Source organism: Aedes albopictus, chromosome 3 (genome assembly GCF_035046485.1).
Source record: "Aedes albopictus strain Foshan chromosome 3, AalbF5, whole genome shotgun sequence".
NCBI classification, from domain to species: Eukaryota; Metazoa; Arthropoda; class Insecta; order Diptera; family Culicidae; genus Aedes; species Aedes albopictus.
Window position 1 is genome coordinate 320472648 of NC_085138.1, and position 22352 is coordinate 320494999.

The 22352-nt window shown below is 37.5% G+C and overlaps 1 protein-coding gene across 1 annotated transcript in view; it reads right to left on the bottom strand.

The window, feature by feature from the left end:
• The window catches only part of LOC115262720 (protein stum), a 204190-nt gene that overhangs the window by 84906 nt on the left and 96932 nt on the right, over positions 1-22352 (bottom strand). The window contains exons 3-4 of the mRNA XM_062842740.1: positions 20242-20709; positions 17553-20183 (exon numbers count right to left, since the gene is read on the bottom strand). Coding sequence (XP_062698724.1) covers positions 17553-20183; positions 20242-20709 — 3099 coding nt within the window. The remainder of the gene's footprint in view (positions 1-17552; positions 20184-20241; positions 20710-22352) is intronic.

The following is a 22352-nucleotide window of genomic DNA, read 5'->3' on the forward strand; positions in this document are numbered from 1 at the left end:
TTTAGTTTTTCTTTTGAAAAAACTGAATTTTGTTACTAAAAATTAAATATCTCAAAAAGTTATTTTTTTACCTTCGTGTTTTTTTGTGAGAATAAAGTTCATTCTGTTAGCTATCATCTGTAAAATTTTTATAGTGGTAAAAAAATGTACAAAAAGTTACGGCACTTTGAACATTTTTGGTTGCGTGTTTTTTTAGAGTGCATGACGAATTTCCCGCAAACTAGATTTTGGGGTTGGCAGCACCCTTTCAGATTTCAATGGAATTGTGTAGGTATGAAGACTATGTACTTTAAAGCAACGTTGCATACTTTGTTGTTTTTTTTTAATTTATCTACACTAATATTTGAAAAGGGCTTAAGTTTTTGACTATTTTATTTATACCAATAACTTAAAAATAACATGACCTGCAAAAAAGTGTGGTATGTGTGACTTTAAGGAATTTGTGTAAACTTTCAAGTAAAAAATTGAAATATTGAAAAAACGATCACGCTAAAAAAAGTAAAAAAATAAATTGAAGTCAATTTGGAATACATGCCCATTTGCGAAATTAAATTAATCCTATTTCGGAGAACCAAACCCCACACCAACCAATAAGAATAGAATTCAAAATGGATCAAAGTAATTAAATTGCTATTATCTAAATCTAACCCAACACAAAATGTTTTTTTTTTGAGTCAAACCAATTTTTGGGTATTTTTATACGTGGATTTTCACATATTGATATTGAACATAGCTTTACATGTTTCAATTATAAATCTATCCAATACAAAGAATATAATTTAGGATTCTCTTTTGAACCAGAACACCAGATTTGTTACACAGAAATTCAGAACATCAACCAGAAGTCGAATTTCAACTTAATAGTGCATTAGATAGACTTGTGATTTAAACATATAGAGCTATGTTTAATTTAATATCTGTAAAAAACGCCCTGGATAAAATCTTTTGTTTTCTACCGAAGAGAAACACGCAAAATGATGACATGAAGTATTTGTTGTTAGGAACCGTCCATTAAAGACGTAGCATTTTAGGGGAAGTTTATGATATTGCTAGGAGCCTTCTATTAGGTATAGGAGAATATACTTTAAGAGGGGAGGAGCTGTCAAAAATGTTCTACTAATGCTACCGTGATTTCGAATGCAGCGATATGGTCAAACTCAAACATTACAGAATCCTTGAAAAAGGTCCAATAAGGACCGAAACTTCGGGTTAAGAAAACATATAGTTCTTTTTGATTGACCAAACTAGACTGAATTGCCAATTAAAGATATCATCCAACGTACAGTCGATCACCCAAAGAAAGTCAAACTCAAAGCAATAAACAAGTACGACCACGATTCTCATCAGTCAACGAGATTGAAACTTTTACTACAAATCATTTTATTGCAATAGGTAAATATCATTTAAAATAAAAAATCAATAATTTTGCTTTCGGGATGAAATTGATCAGTTAATGAAATACCTTTGCATGTGCCAAAAATATGTTTTCCACCTGAATTAACAACCCCAGAATGCGAAATGCTGCGCAAAAGTTTAACGAGTTTTCTCAATTTTTAATTATTCTAGTTTTAAATTTAATAAATTTCATGAAAACGCCTTAAAGTATGCACTTTTCATACTGAAAAAGTGATTACTTCCGAAAAGTGCAATTTTATGTATAAATTTGAATATTTATAAAATTTTTGATTATGAAATCGTGTTTAGCAAATACTTGGCAGCTAAAAGCATCCATTCGAATATTCATTACATGTGCGATACAGCCACGGTAACAAAAGTTTGAAAGGGTATTTGAGGTTCGCCAAACACGTAATTACGGAAAATATTGAATTTAATACAGAAATATGTGACTAATTGACTGTAAAACATGTAACTCATCATTCAATAATCCTTTAGCCGGATGATGGTTATTTTCTACAAATTGTTTTAAGTTTAAAGCAATATTTTTAACAAATGAACATGACCCTCACGTCGATCAATTTCACCCCACTGATCAGTTTCACCCGAAATCACGGTACCTCATAAATGCTTTTCTTCATAGTGCGCATCTTGCGATATATGGCAAAATTTTCAATAATTACAAAAATGTCATGTTTTGCAAATTGAAATAATTTTTCTTATTTGCATTTTTTTTTTACTTTTAAAGCGTATTGACATTTTTCAGTGTTATGAAAGTTCACATGATTATCTAAAAGTCACCCATACATAACTTTTTTGTAGGTAATGTCATTTTTAAGTTATATTGAGTAAAAAACGGTCAAATACTTTAGACTTTTTCAAATATTAGTCTAGGTAAATAAAAAAAAACAACGTATGCAATCTTGTTTTAAAATACGTCTTTAAAGCTAAGAAATTCCATCGGATTCTGAGACAGTTTTGCCAAACCCCTACGGCGAGTTTGCGTGAATTCGTCATACACTCTAAAAAACACACAACCGAAAATGCTCAAAGTGCCATAACTTTTTTGTACATTTTTTTACCATTATGAAATTTCTACAGATGGTAGCTAACAGAATGAACTTTATTCTCACAAAATATCACGAAGGTAAAAAAAATAACTTTTTGAGATATTTAATTTTTAGTAACCAAATTCAGTTTTTTTAGAAGAAAAACTAAATAAATTTTTCAATGTGTATTTTTCTGAGAGCCACCATTTATTAATCTACAACTTTGCCGAAGACAGTTTTCCGATCAAACAAGCAGTTTCAGAGATATGTTTTTTCATTTGCATGTGTTCCATTTTTTCATTGGCCCTATTTGAAAGTTAGTCGAGACTCAATAAAAAGTTTTATTATGAAAAAATAGTTATTTATATTGATTACAACAGCTGTGCAAAATTTTATGCAAATCAAAAATGCAAAATTAAAAAAAATGGATTTTTTTCGTGCTGCTTCGTGGAAAGCCTCTTTTGGTTTTTCTATATTCTTCCCTTTTTTTCTGCTCTATGTAGTTTTTGCTTTTAAGTTCTTCTTTGTTGCTTGGTTTCGACCATTTTCGTTCCTTTTTTCTTTAACCACCATGTTAGAATTATATTTCATCAATAAGTTCAAGTTTTCTAGTGAAAAATAAGCTCTGAACATTGACAGTCAAGAAAATTGATTTCAAATGTTTTTGGCAAACCTCTCAATATCACAATGCACAGAATTGGCCTCGGTGTACCTTACAGAGGGAGGGTGTCGCCCCTAGACTCGCTACCTGCCCACCCGCCCGGCGGAAGTACGAATGAGCATAAACAATATGTTGCAGCAAATGTGGGGTTTCGCTTTTTACCACATGCAAGTCAGCGAAAGCTTCGACGGTTTTTAAAGTCCTCCTGGGGTGTCCTGATTGCTGCATAAAATTTGTTGGTCATTTCTGTTTCTCGACAGAAAGAAAGGATATGTTATATTATATGGATGGGGAGCGAGAAAACGATCGATACGAGAACGCTGTGGATTGGACAAAAAAGCTGACGAAGCTTAAGTTTCTACCAGGGGCCAATAGATCGCCTACAGGAAAGCCATGCAGCAGTCAGAACATGTGGGAAATTTCACTCCAAATATTGATTTTAATTATTTTGTTATGTTACAGTTAATTGACGCTCGTCACGGCACAATTTTGAGTGCAAGTCACGTGTAGGTAGAGTTGTATAATATGTTTTCCCTCTTACAGCTCAAGTGGAAGCAAAAAATATGATAAATTGCAGGACATCACTTTGCTTTAGAAGAAGAATACCTATAGCGAAAAGCTCAACTATGCTCAAGTCATGGCCACGAAAGCATGACCGACCGCAAACGAAACGGAAGTCAGTAAAAGTTAATCTCCTCGGCTTCAGCTATTGCTGAACTGCGCTGCAATTTTCTCGTCAAGATAATGCGAGGTGCCCAATCACGGTCAAGTTTATAGGACCACATACCGGAATCCTGTTTGATGCGGAAGGTAATTTGGGCTACCTACTGCGATTACGTTGCTGTGTCCAATTTATGTAAATCAGAAATAATCTTTTACATAATTGTGAGCATTATATTTGAAAATGTTACTAAGAGGGAGGTAGGAAAACTAATGGAGAACTAAATAGTACTGCACAATTGTCCAGGATCCAAATTTACATTGAAAGATAAATTCTGCTCATCCATATGGACTATATGGACAAATATGGTCTTCTACTGCCTTGTCCCTCTTTCAAATGTGTAAATTTTCATGGTGTTCAATAATATGGATGATATATATAGGGCACTGCATTGTTTTGATTTTGTATGGGATTTTGACATTTCTTGGCCTTGTTGTTTACAAAATTTCTGTAAGAGTGAAAGAGAAGGGGAGAATTTCATGCAGTGCCCTATTGTTGGAGAAACTGACTACTTTTTTCAGGAATAACTATATGTATTACTCCGAAAAGTTGTTGATCTTTTAAGTTTGAGCAAGTTTGCTGAAAAAGATTGAATGTAGATTTAAAATTGATCGAATTAAAGCAATTTTGTTTTGGGCACGGGCTTGGAAGTCCGATAGCTTACATATAATTTTCAGGGTGTTTCATGACCTTTAGAAGGTGTTTCAGAAAGGTTGCAGATTTACAGTGGATGTACAGTGATTTTGGCCCTACCAAATAATATTTTTTAGTAAAATAAACTAGAAAAATACACTGCTGAAAATACTTTGACATTCATGTGCACAACAGAACATGTACTCGATGAACAAATTGAGATTTGAATTATGAAATGAATGGCTTGGTCAGCCAAAGCAAAATCAAGAAATTGGCAAACTAGAAGAAGTTGTTAATAACGCCCCGTCGGAAAGTACCTCGTCGAAGTTTGCCGCCAGTCTATGAGGTTGATCATTATCAATCACACCCGTCGCCGTGCGGGGGATTGTCCCGAAATAGAAGTTCACACTTATATGCTATGAGATGACAGATTGGAACATAAGTGAATTAAAGTCTGTATCCGCAATAATCAGGACACAGAAATACGGCTGTAACTCTACAATAGATAAATTAAAACTGCTCAAATTTTGCCTGATAATATCTTAATATGCGTTCATTTCGCCTGCAAAATTTCATGTGAATCGGTAAAGTACCTTTTGTTGTAGCAATGAAACAGTAGAACGCGAGCAATTAAATTTTGTACAGCCCCTGGTTTAGCTTGTCAGCGCTGTAACTTTTGAATTTGATAAAGGAAATGGCTGAAATGTTGAACACAAACCTCTCAATCTACTTTACTTGCATAGGCAAAATTTCAAAATAGTCGAATCATATATTGGGGCTGACCGTGATTTTAGCCCTTCAGACAACAATTGGTGAGAACCCCTAATTGTTTCGATTGTATTGCTGAAAGTACTACACCAATAATCATCAAATTTTGTAGAATTAATATACACATAATCAACTACCTTCTGTGAAAATTTCATGAAAATAGGTAGAGACATTCAAAAGTTATGAATAGGCAAACATCGCACATAAAAAACATGAAACATTTTCACTAACACTATCCCCTATCAACCCCAGTAACTTTCAATCCAATTGATAAAAGTTGATGAAATTTTGCAAGAAAGTGTCTCTATAAGTATCATATCTGTTCACGCAGTTCCATAATAATCCTCACAGAACTTTTGAAAATTTGTGATAACACAGCGCAACATTTTTTTTGTCTCAAGAGCAAACTTATGTGTCTCCGAAGGATTTTGGGCCGCTGATTCCAAATCCGGGCTCAGATTTGCTCCAACACGTCACAATGTTGAGCTATACCCAAGGCTATACCTCAATTTGTTGGGCAAAACATGCGATGTTGGGCTTTTTTGACTGCAAGCCATTAAGCTTGGAAATATTTTTTTAAGCAATCAAAAGGTTAATTGGTCAATTAACATCTAAATTAACGACTCGTGCAAAATATGTCGTTTTACCTAATCAAATTTGGTAGATTTAAGCATTTTATGTTAGTATGAAAACTTGCATGCAACTTTTGGAGGATGACTTGTATGGGAAATATTATACCTAACATAAATCGCTTAAAACTATCAAATTAGATTTGGTAAAACGAAATGTTTTGCATGGATTGTTAATTTAGATGTTAATTGACCGATTAACCTTTTGGTTGCTTAAAAAAAATATTCCCTTGCTTAATGGTATGCAGTAAAAAAAAGCCCAAAATCGCATATTTTGCCCTATAAATTGAAATATAGCTAAAAATTGTGACGTGTTAGAGCAAATCTGAGCCCGGATTCGGATTCAGCGGCCCAAAATCCTTCGAAGACACATAAGTTTGCTCTTGAAACAGACAAAAAGTTAATTTTTGTTACGCTGTGTAATTGTACAAAATCTTAAAAACCACGTCTGTTTGTTTCTCATCCACAGTTAAAAGTAATGCATCGATTTTTATGAAATTTTGCACAAATAATTAACATACGTCATAGAGTTCTCAGTTACCTTTTGGCCAATTTTTATTTATTCAGTACAGAGTTACTGCCGTACTTCTGTGTCCCGATTATTGCGGATACAGGAAGCTAGAAGTCAACAGCAAACTGAATTACCTTAAAAGCTATATTTTAAATCTAGTTTACCTAAATACTATTCTAAATCAGTATTATTAACTGAATTGGTAAGATTGAACGTTAATCTAGTGTACAAACATTCAATAACGTTGGTTTTGTACTTAAATTAGGGGCTGTTCATAAACCACGTAGACCAAAATTTGGCCATCTCAGACCCCCCCCCCCTCCCCCCTCGTAGACTTTTGTTCATACAAAAATTTGAAAATTTGTATGGAGCGTACACTTTGGCCAGACCACCAACCCCCCCCCCCTCCCCCGAAAAATTCTACGTGGTTTATGAACAGCCCCTTACTAGGGTAATGCTTAGGTCTAAAGTTTCGTCTAAAATTGATATCTGCCTACTTCAATAATGCAACTGAGGGCTTAAAAAGGGGTAAGTGGAAACATAGCTTAAATCTAAAGCATAATCCTAAACGAAGAAACATGCTAATAGGTATTGTGTCCAAACAGAAGTCTGGGAGCGCATTCCGCCGTAGTACTACCGTCGATAGGGGAGACTTTATACCTACAAACAAACACAAATCGATATACTCCGACGTGTTCGTACGAAAAAGTAATTGGGAAAATGGACCGGGAACGCATCGAAAACAAAAAGGAAAATGAGTCAAATTTACAACACCACACAAAAAATACTAAATTTATTCTTTCTTAATTTCAAATGAGCTCTAATATATCTTATTAAAGATATCTTGAAACCCGAAGTAGAAAATCTTTTGATGTCACAACTAAAATGTAATGAAATTGATATAAAAATTTAACATTTTTTCGAAAAAGATTCCAAAAGTGTCAATTTATTATAACTTTTTCCAACGTTGAAAAAGTGCAAATTTGTTGAAGACTTTTGAAGCATTTATATATTGTTGATAAACGTTAAAAATTTCATTCGATTCGGTTCATTGGTTTCGGAGATATGACAGTTTCAAAAAAGCTTGTCTAAAAATAGTGTTCTACGAGTACCTTTGTAGCTACGGTGAAGATTAACCAATCGAGCTCAAATTTGTACCAATGATACACATATAATAGGTTGACAAACAGTCAAAATTTGAGAACTTTTTATGCACTCTGTGAAAAGCTACAGCTTGTTGAACTTTTTTTGTGAGAGAAAAAAAAGTTGCCTATCCCAAACATTTTGGCCACTCCCTGTATTTGATTTTCTCTAGATTCCACAAAGTTTTCAAAGCCATAATAATAATAATAATAATAGTGATTTTTTTTTGAAAATGTTTTTTGATATGCTACAACTTTTCTTTCGAAAGTATCGCTAATATGATTCATCCACCTAGAAGTGGTGGTGTGTTTATGTCTTCAGCAAAGATGTAGCAAACGTTATTTTGAGAAAACTTTTCGAACAATTGTTTTTTTTTAAATAAGGGTCATTTTTATGGACGACCGTTTAAAACAGATTATTTGTTGTAACCTTTTGGAAAATTTCATACTTTCTACAAACCTGTTCTGTGTGGTTAAATACGTGGTTCTTTCAATGGCAGTGAAATGTTAAAAAGAAAAAGACACGGACAACGTCTTCAGCTTTCGGCTGCACAGACTGTTTTGAACTTAACATTAGACAACGGACAACGGAGCATGCACCAGTGGAAACAGGGAAGAAACTATTCTCATGAAAAGTTTCAACGCCCGCAGCGGGAATCGAACCCTCACCCCATAGCATGGTGCGATTATAAGCTTGGTGACCCTAACCGCACGGCTACGAGGCTAGGAGTCTGTGCAAAAAAAATTTTGGAAAATAAGATTGAGAAATCATATTTTACATATAGTGGGGTAAAAAAGCGAATTCTGGGGCAAGTGTTCGAATCATGTCGTAACTTTGAATGAAAACCTAAAATTCTGCAAAATGTACATATCATCTCTAAAAATGAAGAAACTATTGCCATCATTTGATTGAAATTGTATAAAGCTGTCGATTTCTCTAAATTTGGCGAAAAACTTTTAATTTTTGGCGTAGTTAACCTTCCAGCACTCGCACAGTTGACCATTACCGCCAGCACCACGTTGAGTACAAAAGTTAGATTTTTTCGACGTGTTGTACAAATACAACAGCGTTATCATTTGAGGGTAAATTTAACCTTGATTTGGGTAAATTTTAGGTCAAACTTTTAAGTTCCTGTATCAAATGTTATTGGTTTCAGGTATTCCTATTACTGAAGTGTCAAAAACTTTAGTTTTCTAAATTAGCAAATTCTTAAGTACTTCCACACTTTAATTAGTTCACCTTCTTGAACATAGCACGATTCAAATTACTGCTAGATCTATTCTCGACTCTTCCTTGGACCTCAACGAAGTGATCGAACAAAGACTTTAGGTCCTCAGATGAAGCGCGAGTTCTAAAAATATTCGCCTACGGATATTACGTGAAATTAACGAAGTTAATTTCGCGAGAAACTATAAAATTCCTTCACGCACACCAAGAATCGTCGGGAAAAAGCATCCCCTTTCCCCAAAGTGGATCCGATCCTCCAATTCATTGTCCACTCGAAGACATTCAAAGGCAGGTCGGGTCAACCATAGCTGAATAGAGCTCGGACAGGTCGATGCCCGTAGATCATCACATATCTTTTATTTGGGTTTAATGATGGTTCTAAGACGCTCTTCTAGTCTATTTGACTGAAAAATGTTACCTGGGATGGTCGCTTGGCTAACGGTTTCTAATTAGGCGCCAGAGATCTCTCAGGAACTCATTTAGTTTGTGGTTTGCGGCAAGGGAACTTAGTCAATTCTACGCTACTCAGATACTCAAACTCAAATACCGATTCCGGTAATTCAATAGTACAATTTATTTATCTTTGGTGATATGTACAACTTCTATTTCAATTAATTCATGATACTGTTACATGGTTAGCGAAATTTGACAAACACTAGATTCGCACTTTTGTCCCATTGTGGGACAAATGTTTGAATTAGACGCACACTTACAAAACATATTGTAGCTCAAAATTGAAAAGACATTTGGTGTAGCTTTGTTCAGTAATGATTAAGCTCATGGATGGTAGAACCACCACATGGTATTTATTAATTTTGACCCGACCTTACTCTTCCTCTATAGCAATCCCAAATTACGCAAAACACGCTGAAAAAACTTCATATACAACATTTCTAGGTATTTCGTCAGAAGCGTCTTCAAGTACATCCTACATAAATCAGACGATCTCTTATATGTATCGCTTCCGGGTCATTTGGCCGAATGTTATTTGGTTGAATGCCGTTTGGCCGAACGCTATTTGGCCGAAAATGAATTATGAACTCGAGTAATAATGCCACTGTTCCCCACATTAGTGTAACTCGAAAGAACAGCCTATGTTTCAAAGAAGGATAAATCTCTGATAAAATAATGGCAGTTTCAGCGTCCACTAATCTCGGAATGGTAGAAAGAAAATCCTATGATTAAAAATAGGAAAAATTTCTGATGATCATATTGACAACTACCATGTCAAAAAGTTTTTCTAAATTCTATTGATTTCAATTCGGCCAAACGGCATTCAGTCAAATGATCCATTCGGCCAGATGGTATTCGGTCAAATGGCATTCGACCGAACGACATTAGGCCAAATAGCCGGATACCACAAATATCTTCACAAAAATGTCCGAATTTTACGTAGATGTTCACATAGTATATCAATGTTCACATCTAGACCATAAGCAAGGGGTGATACACAAATTATGTCACACAAAAATCGACCTTTTTCAAAACCAACCCCCCTCCCCCCTATGTCACACTTTTTGTATTGGACCTCATATTTTTTTGTATGAGTCGTCACGTTCTGCAACATACTCCCCCACCCCCCTAAGAGCGTGACGTAATTTGTGGTCGGCCCCTAATTGGAATTTATTTTCGGAAGAATCCTACACCGAATGGATTTCAAATAAACTGATATGCTTTGAGGCTCTCCCAAACCAACGCGAATTGTGTCAGCGACAGCGGTTTTTCAGGCGATGGTTCATAGAAGCCGAAGCTTTAAAGTGCAAGCTATGGACAGAACAAATAGGAAAATCGTCCAATCACGATGAAAATTAAATCGATTAATTACCACCACTGAGTAATCAAACGATTGAAATTTCAACGCGAAACGTTGATTGATGTTACCAATATGTAAGGTATGAGTGCCAACACCCGGATAAAAACTAATCATAGGGTATTTGGTTAAAACCATTCCTGTACCATACAGTGTACCAGCTACAATATAGTGTATTGTAATGGAATGGTTCGCTAAAAGCTGTACAGTACACATTGGTAGCTACTATACATTTACATTCGATCTTTATGTAACAATATATTATACTGTTTTTCTTACGTTTGAACCATTCATTATTCCGAAACAGGCCCTTATTATGAGTGTCACTTCACGGTGAAAATCGATCACGGTTGCACATTGCGAATCCACGGTGAAAAAGTTGTGGGTTAATCATAGGGGAATCACTTTCACCGTCCTTATTACCGGTGTCATTTTTTTGTTTTTACCGTGGAGTGACACTCGTAATCAGGTCCAATCTTTTTCCGTGCATTTTTAATTATTTATTCAGTTTATGATTTTTTCCGTGCTTTGTTTTGTTCATGTTCGTGACATTTTTGTTGCAAAGGAAATGAAAGAAAAAAAGTGAATAAGTTGAAACATCTATTTAAAGTCAATAAAATGTTTAAATAGTGGTAAACCAGGTGTCCTAAGGACTGCATATCCAAGAGATATGGCGGGCTAGGTATGTAGAGTGCGATGAGAGGAATAAGAATGTAGGTCAACCCGGAAAGACGCAGGCCAGATTACCGTAAATCAGTGGATGAGTTCAACACTATTCTTTTTCATCTTCTCTCATGTGAACTTGCCTTGTACCACAACCGAATTAAATGCGATTTATCTTTGACGTAGAGCCATTTCTAACATAAGGACTGGACTGGACACTGAAACGACTTCTGATATAAGTTCGTCTTCGCTTTTTAACCTAACTTATAATTGAATTGAACTTGACAGTTTTCTCATGATTTGTTACGTACATATTTCATAGTTCAGTCAAACTGGAGCCTCAATATTGCAATAACGGTTAAGCACGCTGTAATGATACTTATGTACCTCGTCACCCACTTCATGCAACTACATTAGTGGTCTAATAACACTTAGCGCGCTAGGCATAGTTCCATCATGCCGCTCAAAGTGTTGCCACAAATAATGCTTAGTTTGCAAAACCCAGTTATCTGGCTGGTGGGACATGGGAGCTTAAGCTTCAACTGTTAATGCAATCAGAGGCTACTCAGACTTAGACGAGTTTAGGTTAGTTTGGCTAGAACTGCCATTAACGAAGGAACATGACGAGATAATATAACATTATATGGTTTATCTAATGTAAAACAATACAACATAACAAAAGAGAACCATTCCAAAACCATGATTAAATTTATAACCAGTAGTGAAATTCAATTAAAAACAATATATTTATGGTACATTTTATTGTTTGAAACCATACGTGTACCATACAATGTACGGTATATTGAAGCCCACGTATCAGTATTTCTAACAATTCATTTACAATAAAATGTATGGTTTTGTAAAAAAATATATATGGAGAAAAATATTTTTTTATATTGTTACGATACTTAACAACCCGTATAGTATATTGTAATAATCTTATTTACAATTCACTGTATGGTGTCTACATTACATCTTATTGTTTTTGTATTTTTTATTTTTACAGTGGTGTTTATTGTAACAACATGGTTCTAAATAGTACTGTTACAATACAACATTCGGTTTTTCTACTGTATTTTTTATTCGGGCAATAATCTCACGCTCCAATATTCATCCTATTCGAAAACAAGCGATTACGGCACCGATTGATTCTGTTCTGAGGAATTCCACGGAGTCATGTCAGTCGATCCTGAGCGACCATTTCAAAAATATCTGAAACTTTGCACAGTTTTTCAATTTCATCTAAATCGCCATTTTTCGATATCAAACCTTCATTTTCAATCACGACTAACTTTTCAAAAGGGTGCATGCGAAAATAGTTCAAAAATATTCTAAAAGCTGTACAGCAAAAACGGATTGTTCGATTGTTATAAATTTTTCAGCAAAGTTAGATAACTAAATGATGATTCCTTAGAAAATATACACTGTAAAAAATTTCTTTTTTTACTTTAAAAAAATATGATCTTTGTCACAAAAACTCAAATATCTCAAAACCCTATCTTTTTACCAACGTCAATTTTTTAGGGAAAATGACCCATTATATCAGCTATCTACCATAAAATTTTGGTGATGGTAAACTGATAAACAAAAAAGTTATGACATTTCAAACATTTCACAATTTTTACATTTAGTAACAAAAAAAAAATTTTTTTCTGTGTAAATTATTTCGAGAGTTATATTTTGATGCTGATTTTATTCCCTGGCCAAGTTCGCAGGGGTTGACGGTATTAAAGTGAAGGAGTTTCATTTTGGTTATTGTAATGTAGTGTTCTTTAGTGAAACATATCACCTTTTTTTAACACTTCAATGCGCCTCCAACGGTTCATCACGAACCGGCTGCTGCAGATGGAGTATGGCTGATCATATGCATCAGACATGCTCGATAAACACGGAGGAACCGCCGGGGCTCAGTAGAGTCTATTCCCAAGCAATAGTTCCAAGTCGGTTGGATATAAGAAGGTTTTGAAGATCGTTACAAATCCTAATAAAAGTATTATAGGATTTGTGACAGGTTTTGGAACCTTTTACAGCCAACTGACTTCAAAATGTTGTTTGGGCTCTATTTCCCACGTTTCTCGGTTGATTTGGATTAGTAATTAATTAATGTCAGAGTCGCTTTTTTCGGATTTTTACAATGTTAGTTGGTCATATTTTCTTTAAATAAAGCAATTAAAATCGACCGAAGAATTAATAGTGGGAAGGAGATTTGCAGCACTTAATTGTGCTGATAGATTCGAAGCTAACATGCGAACACTTAAACGCATTGTTGACGTCAATGCGTTCGACGTGACATTTTGGACAAAAACTGACTGCTTTTTATTTACTGAACAACGTTACTTGTGTATGACTAGGTTGACATTTCTAGGCTACGCTTGAGAAAATGACATGGTTTATGTAGGACAATTGAACGAATTTAAATAGTTTTCATAGTATTTGTAGGGGGATGAATACATAATAGTTGACATGCAATCTTTATTATTTTGAAATTTTATTGCAATTAACTGACCAACTTGGCGTATTTTTGTTCAACTCTTAGATGGTATTATGACACCAACAGAAAAATATCAGAAGTTCAGTTACATGTTTCTGTGGGTTTTGAACTGATCACAATTTAAGGACACAAGAGAGGAACACAGAGAAGTAGAAAACGATTAGCGAAATTAAGAAAATAATTTGACACAGGATCGACTATATTTTAACATACAGGGCTCGATTGATTCGATGGAAAAAACAAACATACGACAACTGACTTCACGAGAAAAAAAAACATATTGAACCATACCTCAAAATCAAACAAGAAGACAAACACAAACCGTGTGACCATAACACTACATAGGCAAATCCTGACTGACTGACCAATTGAAAACTTTCCAACCTTCTACCGTAACTTTCTGAGTCAGTAGGCAACAGTGTCTTAATGGATATCATTTTCCGCGTACGGCTGGCAAACTGCTTCTGAAAGATTACGTACTCTTTTCTATCTTCGGGTCTAGTGTAGAGGTTTCAACTCTATTCAGAGTGCAGCTAGAAACCTAGCAAAAAAAAAAATATTTTTTGATGCTGATTTTATTGTAAAGGCTACCACCTGAACTAAACAAGTTGTTTTCATGATATTTTTGTTTGATTATTCATAATTACTAGTTTATATTTGAAACTTAGGGGCCATCCATTAAGTACGTCACGGTCCTAGGGGGGAGGGGGTTTGTGAAAGTGTGACAAGCAATGTATTAAGTATAGGAAAAACCCGTACGAAAGGGAGAGGGGGGGTTGAAAATTCTCAATTTTAGCGTGACGTACTTAATGGATGCTCCCTTAGACGCGATCCAGTGTTATGATCAAAAATATTGAGAGTGTCATACTTTTTGTTGTACGTGACTGGTGAAAAAATCCCTTGATAGTGTTGAAAAGCTGTTGATCATAAGAAAAATGGAATTAAACTTATTTTTAAGACGAAAGCTGCATAATAAAAGTTTAATATATACGCGTATACGTCTAGTTGATCTGCAAAAAAAAAATACCTCTTAGAGAACAGACTTTATGATCGGAAGAATGCGAGTAACTTCAACAACAACAAATACATGAGAGGTACATACCACAGACAAACAGACGAAACGCCTAGAACAATTTTCGTGAAAATCCATCGCCCAGTTCACACTACCATCACCTGGTGGAAATGTTTCACGAAACACTGCGTTGTGCAATATCGTCATCAGAAGGCGCTAGTGTGAAACGTCAAACGCAAAGAAAAACGATGGGCACTCTTCTGGTTATGGAAGCCACAACCAAGATTCAAAATGATCGTTAAAGGCGTGGTCAATGAAAATTTCGTCAGTGTTACGTTTGTTTGTGTGTATACATACCATACCAATGCTCACGAAAAAGCAAAAAAATACTACCGCTATGGATATTAAAAATTTTATATTAAATTTTTTCTTCAGGCAAGCAAACAACACCAAACTAGTCAGTTAAAACTAATAAGTGATTTTGTTTATTATAATCTAACGAACAACATGATCAGTCGCTTTCTCAAAGGTCTTCAACTCAACGCTCTCTTGTAGACCGTTTGATGAAAAAAAAAATGTTCAAAAGAGTTACGAAATCTCACCGAAAGCACCATAGATAAACTAAAAGAGACTGGTTATGCCCAAATTGAATACAAATTTACGCATTTGCACGTCCTGCCGTCTAGACTTTGACAAACGAGCCATCGGTAAAGCAGGGCGTAGGAAGTTTGAAAATTTCGAAAACGACAACTGAGAAATTGCCAGAAGTGCTAAGTGCAGAGAGTCATGCCACCGTACCATGAGCGACATCTATTTAAACAATTTAATCACGCCCCTTTTCAAAAATGCTTTGAAATATACTTCAACATCCATACCCATTTCAATATTTTTAACGTTGCAAAACACGCTTTCAACATTCATCTTGAAGAAGAGGGAAAACACTTGTCCTCAAATGTAACAGCAAATTAATGAATAAACGACCAATGCGTGGAGGGCGTGATAAAATCGGAACATTACTGTACATATAATATACATAATACATAATAAAAACAGCTTGTTTTACTCACGCAATGCCATTAACAATAAAATCAGCATCAAACTGCGATTTCCGGCCGAAATAATTTACACTAAAAAAAGTTATTACGAAATGTGAAAATTGTGAAATGTTTGAATTGTCATAACTTTTTTGTTTATTAGTTTATCATCACCAAATTTTTATGGTAGATTGCTAATACAATGGGCCGTTTTCCCTAAAAAATTACGTTGGTAAAAAGATAGGGTTTTGAGATATTTGAGTTTTTGTGACAAAAATGATATTTTTTAATGTTAAAAAAAGATTTTTTTTTCACAGTGTATATTTTCTTAGGAATCACCATTTAGTTATCTAACTTTGCTGAACGATAAAATCAGCATCAAACTGCGATTTCGGACCGAAATAATTTACACAGAAAAAAATATTTACCAAATGTGAAAATTGTGAAATGTTTGAAATGTTATAACTTTTTTGTTTATTAGTTTACCATCACCAAATTTGTATGGTAGATTGCTAATACAATGGACCGTCTTCCCTAAAAAAATTACGTTGGTAAAAAGATAGGGTTTTGAGATATTTGAGTTTTTGTGACAAAAATGATATTTTTTAAAGTTAAAAAAGATGTTTTTTTACAGTGTATATTTTCTTAGGAATCACCATTTAGTTATCTAACTTTGCTGAAAAATTCATAGCAATCGAACGAACCATTTTGGTTGTGCAGATTTTTGAATATTTTTGAACCATTTTCGCATAAACCCTTTTAAAAAGTTAGTCGTGATTCAAAATAAAAATTTGATATCGAAAAATGGCGATTTAGATGGAGCTGAAAAACTGTGCAAAGTTTCACTTCAATAGAAAATTATGAATTAAAAAATTTCCTTAATTTTGATGCTGTCGCTTGGAATCGCTCTTCTTTTAGTTTTCATGCATGTTTATTTTGAACAAATATGCAAAATTAGGAAACAAAACAAACAAGCTTCAATCCTTTGGGAACGTTCAAAAATTACGTTCAACATTTGGGAGAGGGGGGGGGGTTCTAGGAAAGTGTGACAGTACGTGTATAAGGTATAGGGATATAGCGTGACAGAGGGGGAGGGGGGTCTAGAAATCCCGAAAAACGATGGAGGTAATAAATAAACCTTCCCTTTGTTTTTCGTAGGATAGAAATGGGAGCCACATGCTTAACGTTAAACAATTCGTCATTGAAATCATCGTCATCATCAAATGTTTGAAATCAGTTTTTTCGTTCAAAACAAAATTCTTTGCTGTGAAAATATATTCACTGTACTCCACATGAGGAATAGAATGCAGTGAATATATTTTCATGATCGATGTTTTGATTTACAGCGAGATAACTGCTTTTTATTTTCCGAAAAATGATAACAGATGCTTGAGCCTTAACCTTAACCCTTCCGCGCGCGCTGTTGTAAAAAGTACAACACTACCAAAAAACCTCGCTTTTCGCATACAGCGCGAGCGCGGTGCAGTTTCGGTTGCTTGATGGCGCGCGTCCTGGAAGGTTAATAAGGGAACCAATACTCTACTTTTGAAAATGCGCTGCTCGGCTTCAATGTGCGATCACCTGAAAAATCGCTATCTGTTTGGGGGAGCCCTTACGCTTACCGATCTACCTAGTGTAGAAGTCCCTAAATCATCACACTCATGCCATCGCATCCCTTTATCAGTCGATGCTCTCGCCAGTAAGTGATAAGCCCCGCCTTCCCGCAAGAAGACATCAACTCTACCGAAAGCGACGAGCTGTCACATATTTGCGGTTGTAGCAACAATCAATCCAAAGTGACTCACCTGTTATCCTCCTCGCCCTGATGTCGCTGCATCATTATCGAGTCGGTGTTGGCACTTGATTCATTTCCCATCATCTTCGAACCGCCACCCTGCATTCCTCCCGTTTCTGGTGAATGCGTTTTGGCGCGCTGTTCGTTGTACTCATTGGAAACTTTCTCCCCCTCTCCCACTCCAGCCACTGTCATCGTATGCGTTGCCGATGTCGTCGTCATGGTTCCACCTCCACCCCTCATTGCCATGGTCAACCCTTCGTCGCCATCGTCGTGCTCTTGGGAACCTTCCTGCACCTTGCTCATCTGCGGCATCGAATCGATCTTCTTCATGTCGTCGGTTTTCGACGATGGCCGAATGTTGATGAACGACCGCGCATGGACGACGCTTTTCATCGAGATGGTGCTGTTGTTCTTGCTCAGCATACCCCTCCGCTGAGGCTTGGTACTGCCCGGCTTCTCTCGGATGCTGCCTTGAGACCCGAACTCTCCGTCGGCTCCGGTAGGAGTTCCTGGTTTCGCAGACATGTTTCTCACGGATGCCGATTTCAGTCGTCCCACCCCAGTTTGGGCCGTACCGGGGCGGGAATCTTTTCCACCGGAATCTGCCACTCCAGCTTCGACGTCGTGTGGTTTACGGCTTGTGCTTCTTAAACTTAGTAAACTAAGCAAGGAGCCCTTGCTTTGCAGCTTCTTGCTGGGTGTGGGCGTAACCTTGGCAGATCTCATTCCGCTATCAGCGGGTGCGTCATTTAAAGTGCTTAAGGCAGCTTTCAAAGATTCTGCGTCTGATTTGTGGTTCGACGCATGATCCATGGCTGCCGCTGGCAAACTTGCAGCCATCGATGCCATTGCTTCAGTCTGATGAAGACTGGTCTTCGAATCGGATCGTTTTCCATGGAGAGATCCCTTCGAATCACTCTTTTTGCCCAACTTCAATATTGACTTGTTGCTATCACTTTTCTTTAAGGACTTTTCCGAGTCCCGTTTGACGATTTCCTTCTCTGTTGCTGATTTGTTTCCAGTCTTTTGTTTCAATTCTCCTCTACTATCAGCCTTTTTCAGCAGACTGTCGGTTGATTGTCGGGACTTTTTGTCTCCCTTCAGCATCTTCCCATTACGATCGCCCGCTTTTGCATTCTTCTCATACAGTCGATTCAATTTCTTAACGCTATCTACATTCAACGCGCTAGTCGAACTGCTTCGTCTCAGTGTTTTGCCTTTCGGCCCAGACGCCGACTTTGGAGTCGCACCACCTTTCGGCACCACCTTTGCACTCTTTTCTCCCGGTCGCTGACTCGTCCTTTCGCTGGCTTTCCCACTTTTGACTCCGGCGGCTACCCTACTTCCTGCGCCCATCGTTGCACTTCTCTGCCCACCTCGTTTTGCACTGGCTACTCGAGTGGCCTTCCCTGGTGGTTCCTTCGTCGTACCTTTCTTACTGCCCCCTCTCAAACTCGAAGCAAGATTCAACGCTCCTCGCAACATTCCTCGTTTAGGTTTCTCATCTTCTTCGTAGTAATAGTCATCATAGTCGTCTTTCGCGCCACCCTTTTTCGCCGTTGGTTTCGCCTTGCCTTTCTTCTTCGGAGTCGACTTTTTTGGACTATCCTTCTTGTCTTTCACTCGATTTCCTTCGGAATCTTTCCGACGACCGTCTCGTTTGACTTCCGGTTTTGTTTGGGCAGGTTCCGGTTTAGCTTTTTTCTCCTCTTCCTGGTCGGACTTTTTGCCGTAGTCTATGATGGCTCGGGCTAGATTGAATCCCCTTCGCTTCGGTGGTTCCTGTCGTTCTTTGCTATCCGCACGTTTCATGTCTCCTACGGCTGCAGCAGCCATGGCTGCGTTCATGGCTGCGCCAACGGACGCCAGGCCTCCCTTTTCTTTGGTAGGCGATTCGCCCTTGCCCTTGAATCTTCCTGGGGACAATAGCCCGCGGATGTTGAACACGGGCGTTCGGAGGTACCCACCCTTCTCTTTGGCTGGTGAAGTGTCCTTCAGGTCGATTTGCGAGTTTTCCATCGAACTCTTATCGGCCACGGGAGACAGTGTCGGCCTTAGGGCAAAAGGTTTATAGGAGAACATCTTCAAATGTCGTAGCTGATGTTCGGGAATTTCGGTCACGTCGGTCGTTTCAGTCGGCGTGGTTGACGTTTGTCCGTCATCGGATGCTCCGGTAATTTCTAGTTTGGCACTTTTGGCATGGTTTGGTTGTTTGGTAGGTGACGGAGTTCCTCGGTTGAATATCCCGAGCACTCCCCGTTGCTTTCGGTTGGGATTCGGAACGTTAACGGTGGCTGCTTTACTTTTGGATTTTTTGCCGGTTCCGGCGCTTTTCTTCGATACGGATTTTCGCCGTTTCCCTGTCGATCGCGCAGGCGAAACCTGTGAAGCATTGCTGAACCGACGCTGGTACGCTAAAAACGGATCTTCGGCTGCCATGCTCAAGTGATGACCGCGGCTATTGAGGAAGGCACTGTGTCCAACAGAGCTGGCGGACAGAATACGCGTCGTGGGCAGCTGTTGTTTGGCTGAGTAGGGCAGGAACGGTCCCGTTGAGGTGTCGAATGAGTTCGACTTGGGCAGGCTTTCGTTGATGATTGTAAATGCAGGCTTCTTGTGTTGGCGTGCGTCGGGAACTCTACAAAGAGAAGTTTCATTAAGTAAGATCAATATGGAACTATGTTTTCAATACAAACCTAAAATTGGACCCGGTTGTGATTTTATCCGTGAGAATAGGCTTGGTTGCGTCGAGCTTGTGATACCGGACCATCCGTTCAAACTCGCTCATGGCGTCCGCTGAGTTGGCAATGTCCGACCCTCCCAGGTACATTGAGGAACCATCGTATAGCCGAGGGTCCGCACCGCCGTGACCCAGAATGGTAAACGTGGATGGTTTCAACTTGTCCACTACTTCGTACCCGCTGATGGTGGATGGGGCGGCGTACAGATTGTCACTCATAGAGTTACGGCGGGCCTTCAGGGCTGCTGCCCGTGGGTTCTGGAAGACACCATTCTCGATCGTGCGGTTCAAGTTGTTGTTGGCGAACTGTTGAACATCGACCACCGCTTGCGAAGTCTTCGGGATCAGGCTGTCGTTGTACTCATACTCGGAAAAGTTGATCCAATCGTTGTGCTTCAGAAGGTCCATGTCCTGAAGAGTGGGTCTAAAATGGAAATAATAGAGAAATCGAGTTAATTCTGATTTGATTATCGTTATTTATGGACATTGGCGTAACTAGGATTTTTTCCTGGAGGGGGCCCAGGGGGGGCCTGACTTGAGATGAATTTTAAGCGGGATGGGCGCCCGATATGTGAATATGTAAATCAGTATTGTAGTTTTGAGTAATCAAAATGACTGTTTTAGATTTGTTCATAGTTTCGTAAACTATATGAGTACGAACAATTCTTCCAAGATTTTTTTTTCCATTGCTTGCTTCAGTGATTCCATCATGGCTTCTTCCAGAAATTCAATCAAGAATTCATCTAGGGATTCCACTAGACATTTTTTCGAGGATTTTTCCTGGGATATCTTTAGTGGTTCCTCCAGTAATTGTTCCAGAGCTTTTTTCGAGGTTTCCTTCAGGAATTTCACCAGAGATCCTTTAAGGTATTTCTGCAAGTATTCAGAGATTTCTACAGGAATTTCTCCATATATGCCTTTCAGAATTCCACTAGAGATTGCATCAATAATTACATTTGGAATGATTTGAAGTATTTCTACAGAAAAGTATTCCTGAAATTATCTTAGAAAGTTTTACTTAGCGATTATTAAAAAATATTCCAAGAATTGTTTGAAAAATTTGTACGGGATTTGTTAGGGGTCCTAGTTTTCCTTCAACAATTACTGTAGACATTGATTTCTTCATTTTTTATCCAGGAATATTCCTACAAAAATTCTTCCAGGTATTCGCTAAGAAAGCTCTCCTGAGATTCCATTAAGAGTTCCTCATGGGGCTTGCTTCCGGGATTCCTCATCGGGTTTCTTCAGAAATTGCTTCAAGAGGTCCTTCAGGGATTCACCGGAAATTTCTTCTGTTATTCTTACAAAAACGAATTCCGAGATTATTTTAAACATTTCTAGAAGAACTCATAAAGGGGATTCCTTCAGAAACTCCCGCAGGAATTAATCCAGGATTTCAGGGTTTCCTCAGGAATTTCAGCGGTTTCTTCAGTATTTCCCCTGAGAATTCTTCAGAAAATCCTCCTGGAATTCCCTCAGATATCGAACTTTGTATTTCATCAGGAATGAATCTTGAGATTCCTCCAGGAACTCCTTCGGAAATTCCTCCAGGATTTTTTTCAAGAATTATACTAGGTATTCCTTCTGGCATGCAGGATTTCATTCAGCCTTTCTCCAGAGACTTCTGCAAGAGTTCTACCAGGAATTTCTCCAGGTATTACCCCAGGTATTTCCTCAGGAATTACTCCAGGAATTTATTCAAGTTTGGATCCAGGAATTCTTCCATGAATTCCTCCGAAAATTCTTCCAGGGTTTCTCCCAAGAATTAAAACAGGAATTTCTTCTCTAGGGTTTCCTCTGCACATTCCTCCAGGATTTATATCATGGATCCCTCCAGGAATTCCACCGATGATTCCTGCAGTAATTCCTTTCTGAATTCCTCTAAAAATTTCTCCAGGAATTCCTTCAGAAATTTCTCCATGGATTCCTTCCAGAATTCCTCTAGAGATTCTTCCAGGAATTCATTCAGGGATTCTCAAGATATTCATTTAGGGATTCCTCCTGGAGTTCTTCCATGAATAGTTCCACGGAATTTCCCCAAGATTTCCAATAGAGATTTGTCCAGGA